We start from the raw sequence: 9,674 nt of genomic DNA, 5'->3' as shown, positions 1-9,674 counted from the left end.
TCACTGTTGTGGCCTCTCCCGTTGCGGAGCACAGGCTCCGGACGCACAGGCTCAGCAGCCATGGCTCACGAGCCCAGCCGCTCCGTGGCATGTGGGATCTTCCCGGACCGGGGCACAAACCCATGTCCCCTGCATCGGCAGGCAGACTCTCAACCACTGCGCCACCAGGGAAGCCCCTCAATTTTGTTACTTTATACAAAGTATGTATTAACAGGATATTGATGATTGGTGTGTTTTTACTTTAAGAAGGAGATATAATGAATTTGTCATTAACATACCATATGTTGAAAGAGGCTGCCCAACAGGAATAGTTTTTCTTAAGTAGGTTAAATAATTCTTATTTGCAGCCTACATTTAACTTTCTTATCTTGCCCTTTGTTCATAATACAAAAATAAATCTCAAATTTGTGGTCAGATTGGTACTAATTTCAAGTTATTAATGACTTAATGAGGTATTATTGAACTGTCAATAATGCTTTTGTTGATTTTGTTTCTCTTTTAGAGAAGAAAACTGCATCTCAGCCCTGAGCACTGTAGTAACTTTTATGTGGAACAGTATGGGAAAATGTTTTTCCCCAATTTAACAGCTTACATGAGTTCTGGACCACTTGTTGCCATGATATTAGCTAGACATAAAGCCATCTCTTACTGGAAAGAACTCCTGGGACCAAGTAATAGCTTAGTAGCTAAGGAGACACACCCAGACAGGTAACTTTCCTGGGGGAGAAATGGAATCCAACTATGAAAATGAAAAAAAAAAAATCTGATTTCGTTGTAATAGGAATTTCCTTTAATTTGAAAGTTTTCCTAAATAACCTGATTTTTTTGGTGGTGGTGGAGGGCTGGGTGGGGGAGGTCCATTTTGTGTTTTAACCACTTAAATGTGTATTTTAATATCAAATACCACAAAAAGTCTCAGAGAATTTTGATTTATGGTTGACTAGCCTTATTTTTCTCTCATCCTTGAATTAAACTGCCACTGGTGTAGGATTTTTCATGGGAAAATTGGTATGGTATTTTATAGAATATTGGTAACGCAGGACCGGAAACTCAGATTTTCAGCATTATCATTAATGTCTGGAAACCAGAGGGCATTGAGTTCTTGCACTTTGAAAATGCATTGCTTTTTCAGTTGTCACAAAACAACACCTCTTTTTCATCCAGGTAACTCTTATTTTTCCAGTGTATCCCTCCCACAGATTTAAATATACTTGACCCTCATGTAAATAGATTTATGCTTAAATTCAAAATAGATTAAGACCTCCATATGTGAGAAGTGGCGATGCTTCTGTAAAATTCCTAAATAGAATGCATATGTGAAAAGTAAAGAAAGTATGTCAGGTTGGATGGTCATCATCTTTAACTTGCTTTTAGTCTAAGGGCAATTTATGGCACAGATGAGCTAAGGAATGCACTTCATGGAAGTAATGATTTTGCTGCAGCAGAAAGAGAAATGCGATTCATGTTTCCTGCAGGTGAGTTACAGATGAGTAATTAGTTGCATCTACTTGTTTGCTTTCTCTTTTATTTTGGAGATGAAGCTGGGAAGGAAGATAACAGGGTTTTTCTCCAGTATATTCTGTCATATTTTCAAGTTGTAGTTACTTAACTTGAAGCCAAGAGTAGAAAACATTTTTCTCAGAACTAAATTGTGACCTCTAGGGAATATTTTGAGAAGAGTTTACTTTTTTTTCTTTCTTTTCTCTTGGGTTTTTCTTCTTCTGTGTTGTAATTCCTTTTAGTTATCCCTAAATGCATCAGTCAAATTTGTTACACTTGAAAAAAGAATCTTCTTTGGAAATTATGACTGATTTGCCATTTTCTCTAACAGTTTACTGTTTGTCTAACAAACTCATGGTTTTATGAAATTAATAGTTCTCAGGCCCTCTTTTTGTTTCCAACCTGTTATGAAAGTTATAAACCTTTTATAAGTGGGTATAATAAGGAGCAGCACTGAGGTTTTTAGTTTATTTTCAATAATATTTTTAGAGCAGAAAGGAATTTTGGTGATTTTCATTATAAAGAAAAGTCAAAGCATTGGGCAATTTTGAATTTTTTTTGGCTTTTTTTTTTTCTCTAAGTAATTTAGACCTGTTCCTCAGTATTTTCTGCTGAAGATTTATTCAAAGAAAATTGAAAATTGTCTTGGAGATTTAAAAGTTCAGATTTTTGAACAAAAACTGTTTTAAAGATATCTGTACACAAAAAGGATTTGCCTACTACATACTTTATTTCTGTGACAGAAATTTCTGTCGTATCCATCCCATTAAGATATTTTTTTCGTTGGAACTGTTTATTGTGGAATATTTACACAAAAGTAGATAGCATGGTATAATAAACCCCTAATGAACCCATCACCCAGCTTCAGCAATTTTGGTCAGTCTTTTTTTTTCTAATTGAAGTATAGTTGGTTTAGTTCAGTACTATTTCATCTATAACCCCTGCTCCTACTTTTCCTACTTCCATATTATTTTGGAGCACATCTTAAACGTGAGATGTCTTTTTAATGTGGTAGATCTTTAGATTTAGTCCTACTAGTGAATTAGACTTTTCCTCCTTAGCTTTTAACTGAAATAGAGTTAAAAGCTCATTTATCTTAAGCAGAAGATATTTTTGGAAGCACTTCTTACTCATAGGGTTATATCCCTAAACTGTTATTTTAGATTGATTTTACCCATTAATTAATCCTCTAGATACAGTTAAACATTTGAGAAGCAGCAGTTGTAGGATAAAGATAAATGATTTATTACCTACTACCTTGCAGGTCTCTTGCTATGAGAATGTGAAGTTCTTGAGAGAAAGTTCTCAGAGTTTATGATATGAGCTCCCTCTTGCTTAGCAGTCAGTCAGGAACTATATGCAAAACCCTATATGATGAGGAGTCACTAAAGCAAGTTACAAAGATATTCTAAAACATATTCCTAATCCTTGAAAAAGTTAGTGCTCTTCCCTTCCCTTTTAATAGGGATGGCTGATTCAAAGCTTTGCTATATTCCATTCATTCAACAAATTTATTGAGTTAATTACTGTGTGCCAGAAATACAAAGATGAATAAGATGTCTCTGCTCTTTTCAAGAAGACTGTATTTTAAAAGTCTATAAAAATAAATATACAATGCAGTATATAAATTATGCCATGAAAAAGCTTTTAAAAGTACATTGAAAGTTTATCTATGTAAGAAACATGAAAACACTTTTTAGTTTCTCATTAATTAATCCAGCCCTATTGTCAAAAATCAGTTGGCCATAAATGTAAGAATCTCATTCTAGATTCTCAGTTCTGCTTCATTGATCTTTATTTTCTATCCTTATGTCAGTACCATACAGTCTTAATTATTGTGGTTTCGTAATAGGTTTTGAAATCAGGTTAGTGGAAGTCCTCCAACTTCCAAATAATAAGTGGTCAGAGACAAATAATAAATGCTCAGCAAAAACAGAGAAACAAACAATCCAAAAATGAAGTTAAGGAAACAGTTTTATTCACAATAGCATCAAAAATAAGATATTTAATAATAAATTTAACAAAAGAAGTAAAATTCTTGTGCACTGAAAAGCACTAAATGTTGCTGAGAGAAATTCAAGAATATCTAAATAAATAGACATCCCTTGTTCCTGGAAGAGTCAATATTGTCAAGATGGCAGTTCTCTCCAAATTGATAAATTTAATACAATCTCTTTAAAAATCTATGAATGCTTTTATGTAGAAACTGACAAGCTGATTCTAAAATTTATATGGAATTGCAAACGATCTAGAAGAGCTAAAACAATTCTGAAAACAAAGAACAAAGTTGGAGGACCTCCACTAACCTGATTTCAAAACCTATTATGAAACCACAATAATTAAGGCAGTATGGTCCTGACATAAGGGTAGACATAAAGATCAGTGAACAGAAATGAGAATCTAGAATTAGATTCTTACATTTATGTACAATTGATGTTCGACAAAAGTACGTAGAAAATTTGATGGGGAGAGGGTAGGCTCTTCAACGAATGGTGCAGAGACAACTGGATATCCACATGCAAAAACAAACAAAACAACTTAGACCCTTGGTTCACACCACACACAAAATTTAACTCAACATGGATCATCAACCTAAACATAAGAGCTAAAAACATCTACAAGAAAATATTAAAAATCTTCATTACCTTGAGTTGGACAAAGCTCTTAAATATGACATCAAAAGTATGATCTATAAAGGAAAATATTGATAAATTGGACTACATGAAAATTCAAAGCTTTTCTTCTTTTTTAAAAGCCATCATTAAGAGTATGAAAAGGGGACTTCCCTAGTGTCACAGTGGTTAAGAATCCACCTGACAATGCAGGGGACACGGGTTCTATCCCTGGTCCAGGAAGATCCCACATGCCATGGAGCAACTAACCCCGTGCGCCACAACTACTGAGCCTGCACGCTATAGCCCGCGAGCCACAAATACTGAGCCCACGTGAAGCCCACACGCCTAGAGCCCGTGCTCTGCAACAAGAGAAGCCACTGCAATGAGAAGCACATGCACTGCAGCGAAGAGTAGCCCCCGGCTCACCACAACTAAAGAAAACCCGCACGCAGCAACGAAGACCCAATGCAGCCAAAAATAAATAAATAAATAAATATATTTTTTAAAAAAGTATAAAAAGATAACGACAGACTGGGAGAAAATATTTGCAAATGATATATCAGGTAAAGCACTTGTATCCAGAATATGTAAAGAACGTTTACAATTCAATACTAAGACAAACAACTGAATTAAAAACTGGGCAAAATAATTGAATAGGCATTTCACAAAAGAAGATGAATGGCTGATAAGCACATGAAAAAGTGCTCAACATAATTAATCATTGGGGAAATGCAAATTGAAACAATGAGATACCACCTGCATACCCACTAGAATGGCTATAATCAATGGCAAGGATATAGAGATACTGGCATTCTCCATACAGTATTGTAAAATGGTACAGCCACTTTGGGAAACAGTTTGGTGATTTCTTAAAATGTTAACACATCCACGTAACATGTAACTCCACTAGCAGTTCTACTACTGGCAGCATGTACCTACACAAGAGAAATGAAAACATAACTCTACTTAAACACACGTGAATATTCATGGTAGCATTATTTAATACAGCACCAAACAGGAAACAATCCAACTGTTCACCAATGGATAAGCAGTATTTAGTATAGCCATACAATGGAATACTACTCAACAATTAAAAGGAACAGACTCCTAATACATGCTACAACATGGGTGAACCTCAAAACATTATGCAAAGTAGAAGAATCCAGGCACAAAAGACCATATATTATATGATCCGTTTATTGGAAATGTCCAGAAAAGATGTTTTTAGAAACAGAAAGAAGCTTCGTGGTTGCCAAGGGCTGGGGGTGGGAGTGGTAGTGGTGAATTGCAAATGAATACAAGGAAACATTTTTGCGCTGATGGATGTTTTCTAAAACTGGACAGCGGTGAGGATCACGCAATTATAAGTTTATTAAGTTGTATACTTCAGTGGAAGAATTTCATGATAAGGGAATTATACCTCAATAAAACTTAAAAAAATAAAATTATAAAAAATAGATGAGGTTTCTGCTCCCATGGAGTTTATAGTTTAATATTCAAAAGATAGCCATTAAACAATAATTACCTATATAATTGCATAGTTATTATCTAACAGTTGCATAGTTATTGTGTGGTAAGTACTATACGGCAATTAGAGGGTATCATGAGAGACTGGTAACAAGACAGGCCCAACTGAAGAGTGACATTTTAGTTGAGATCCAAAGGATAAATAGTGGTTAACCAGAGAACGGGGAGAACATTCTAGCAGAAGAACAGCAAGTGCTCAAGTGATGAACAGGAAAGAATATGGCACATGGCACATATAAAAACTGAAAGATCTGGAGGAAGAGACACTGAGATGAGGTTGAAGAGGTAAATAGAGGACACACAGTGTAGTCTGTAGGCCAATGTATGGAATTCTGTCTTGAATATAAGTGCAGTAAGGAATCAATGAAGCGAGAAGCAAGAAGAACTACAGTCCTGCAGCCTGTGGAACAAAAACCACATTCACAGAAAGAAAAGATGAAAAGGCAGAGGGCTATGTACCAGAAAAAGAAACAAGATAACACCCCAGAAAAGCAACTAAATGAAGTGGAGTTAGGCAACCTTCCAGAAAAAGAATTCAGAATAATAATAGTGAAGATGATCCAGGACCTCGGAAAAAGAATGGAGGCAAAGATCAAGAAGACGCAAGAAATGTTTAACAAAGACGTAGAATTAAAGTACAGACAAACACAGATGAACCATACAATAACTGAAATGAGAACTACACTAGAAGGAATCAATAGCAGAATAACTGAGGCAGAAGAACGGATAAGTGACCTGGAAGACAGAATGGTGGAATTCACTGCTGCGCAACAGAAGAAAGAAGAAAGAATGAAAAGAAATGAAGACAGCCTAAGAGACTTCTGGGACAACATTAAACACAACATTTGCATTATAGGGGTCCCAGAAGGAGAAGAGAGAGAGAAAGGACCCGAGAAAATATTTGAAGAGATTATAGTCGAAAACTTCCCTAACACGGGAAAGGAAATAGCCACCCAAGTCCAGGAACCACAGAGAGTCCCATACAGGATAAACCCAAGGAGAAAACACACAGAGACACATAGTAATCAAAGTGGCAAAAATTAAAGACAATGAAAAATTATTGAAAGCAGCAAGGGAAAAACGACAAATAACATACAAGGGAACTCCCATAAGGTTAAGGTGATTTCTCAGCAGAAACTCTACAAGCCAGAATGGAGTGGCATGATATACTTAAAGTGATGAAAGGGAAGAATCTACAACCAAGATTACTCTACCTGGCAATGATCTCATTCAAATTCGATGGAGAAATCAAAAGCTTTACAGACAAGCAAAAGCTAAGAGAATTCAGCAACACCAAACCAGCTCTACAACAAATGCTAAAGGAACTTCTCTAAGTGGAAAACACAAGAGAAGAAAAGGACCTACAAAAACAAACCCAAAACAATTAAGAAAATGGTAATAGGAACATACATATCCATAATTACCTTAAACGTGAATGGATTAAATGCTCCAACCAAAAGATACAGGCTTGCTGAGTGGATGCAAAAACAAGACCCATATATATGCTGTCTACAAGAGACCCACGTCAGACCTAGGGACACACACAGACTGAAAGTGAGGGGATGGAAAAAGATATTCCATGCAAATGGAAATCAAAAGAAAGCTGGAGTAGCAATACTCATATCAGATAAAATAGACTTGAAAATAAAGAATGTTACAAGAGACAAGGAAGGACACTATATAATGATCAAGGGATCAATCCAAGAAGAAGATATAACAATTATAAATGTATATGCACCCAACATAGGAGCACCTCAATACATAAGGCAACTGCTAACAGCTCTGAAAGAGGAAATCGACAGTAACACAATAATAGTGGGGGACTTTAACACCTCACTTACACCAATGGACAGATCATCCAAACAGAAAATTAATAAGGAAACACAAGCTTTAAATGACACAATAGACCAGATAGATTTAAGTGATATTTATAGGACATTCCATCCAAAAACAGCAGATTACACTTTCTTCTCAAGTGCACATGGAACATTCTCCAGGAGAGATCACATCTTGGGTCACAAATCAAGCCTCAGCAAATTAAGAAAATTGAAATCATATCAAGCATCTTTTCTGACGACAACGCTATCACATTAGAAATCAATTACAGGGAAAAAAATGTAAAAAAACACAAACACATGGAGGCTAAACGATACGTTACTAAACAACCAAGAGATCACTGAAGAAATCAAAGAGGAAATCAAAAAATACCTAGAGACAAATGACAATGAAAACATGACGATCCAAAACCTATGTGATGCAACAAAAGCAGTTCTAAGAGGGAAGTTTATAGCTATACAAGCCTACCTCAAGAAACAAGAAACATCTCAAACAATCTAACCTTATACCTAAAGGAACTAGAGAAAGAAGAACAAACAAAACCCAAAGTTAGCAGAAGGAAAGAAATCATAAAGATCAGTGCAGGGCTTCCCTGGTGGCACAGTGGTTGAGAGTCCGCCTGCCGATGCAGAGGACATGGGTTCGTGACCCGGTCCGGGAAGATCCCACATGCCGCAGACTGGCTGGGCCTGTGAGCCATGGCCGCTGAGCCTGCGCGTCCGGAGCCTGTGCTCTGCAGCAGGAGAGGCCACAACAGTGAGAGGCCCGCAAAAAAAAAAAAAGATCAGAGCAGAAGTAAATGAAATAGAAACAAAGAAAACAATAGCAAAGATCAATAAAACTAAAAGCTGGTTCTTGAGAAGATAAACAAAATTGACAAGCCATTAGCCAGACTCATCAAGAAAAAGAGGGAGAGGACTTAAATCAATAAAATTAGAAATGAAAAAGGAGGTTACTACAGACACCACAGAAATACAAAGCATCCTAAGAGACTACTACAGGCAACTCTATGGCAATAAAATGGACAACCTGGAAGAAATGGACAAATTCTTAGAAAGGTATAAGCTTCCAAGACTGAACCAGGAAGAAATAGAAAATATGAACAGACCAATCACAAGTAATGAAATAGAAACTGTGATTAAAAATCTTCCAACAGGGCTTCCTGGTGGCACAGTGGTTGAGAGTCTGCCTGCTGATGCAGGGGACACAGGTTCGTGCCCTGGTCTGGGAAGATCCCACATGCCACGGAGCAGCTGGGCCCGTGAGCCATGGCCGCTAAGCCTGCTCGTCCAGAGCCTGTGCTCCGCAACAGGAGGGCCACAACAGTGAGAGGCCTGCATACCGCAAAAAAAAGAAAAATTTTCCAGCAAACAAAAGTCCAGGACCAAATGGCTTCACAGGTGAATTGTATCAAACATTTAGAGAAGAGCTAACACCCATCCTTCTCAAACTCTTCCAAAAATTGCAGAGGAAGGAACACTCCCAAACTCATTCTATGAGGCCACCATCACCCTGATACCAAAACCAGACAAAGATAGTACAAAAAAAATTACAGACCAATATTACTCATGAATATAGATGCAAAAATCCTCAACAAAATACTAGCAAACAGAATCCAACAACTCATTAAAAGAATCATAAACCATGTTCAAGTGGGATTTTTCCCAGGGATGCAAGGATTTTTCAGTATACGCAAATCAGTCATTGTGATACACCATATTAACAAATGGAAGAAGAAATACCATATGACCATCTCAATAGATGCAGAAAAAGCTTTTGACAAAATTCAACACCCATTTATGATAAAAACTCTCCAGAAAGTGGGCATAGAGGGAACCCACGTCAACATAATAAAGGCCGTATACAACAAACCCACAGCAAACATCATTCTCAATGCTGAAAAACTGAAAGCATTTCCTCTAAGATCAGGAACAAGACAAGGATGTCCAATCTCACACTCTTATTCAACATAGTTTTGGAAGTCCTAACCACGGCAATCAGAGAAGAAAAAGAAACAAAAGAAATACAAATTGGAAAAGAAGAAGTAAAACAGATGACGTGATACTATACAAATAGAATCCTAGAGATGCCACCAGAAAACTACTAGAGCTGATCAATGAATTTGGTAAAGTTGTAGGATACAAAATTAATGCACAGGAATCTCTTCCTTTCCTGTACACTAATGTTAAAAAATCT

The 9,674-nt window shown here is 36.6% G+C and overlaps 1 protein-coding gene across 1 annotated transcript in view; it reads left to right on the top strand.

Moving 5' to 3' along the window:
• The window catches only part of NME5 (NME/NM23 family member 5), a 42,814-nt gene that overhangs the window by 12,414 nt on the left and 20,726 nt on the right, over window positions 1–9,674 (top strand). The window contains exons 2-3 of the mRNA XM_007461405.1: window positions 503–708; window positions 1,375–1,475. Coding sequence (XP_007461467.1) covers window positions 503–708; window positions 1,375–1,475 — 307 coding nt within the window. The remainder of the gene's footprint in view (window positions 1–502; window positions 709–1,374; window positions 1,476–9,674) is intronic.

This window comes from Lipotes vexillifer, unplaced genomic scaffold (assembly GCF_000442215.2).
Source record: "Lipotes vexillifer unplaced genomic scaffold, Lipotes_vexillifer_v1.1 scaffold217, whole genome shotgun sequence".
Classification (NCBI taxonomy): Eukaryota; Metazoa; Chordata; class Mammalia; order Artiodactyla; family Lipotidae; genus Lipotes; species Lipotes vexillifer.
This window is presented reverse-complemented; position numbering and strand designations above follow the sequence as displayed.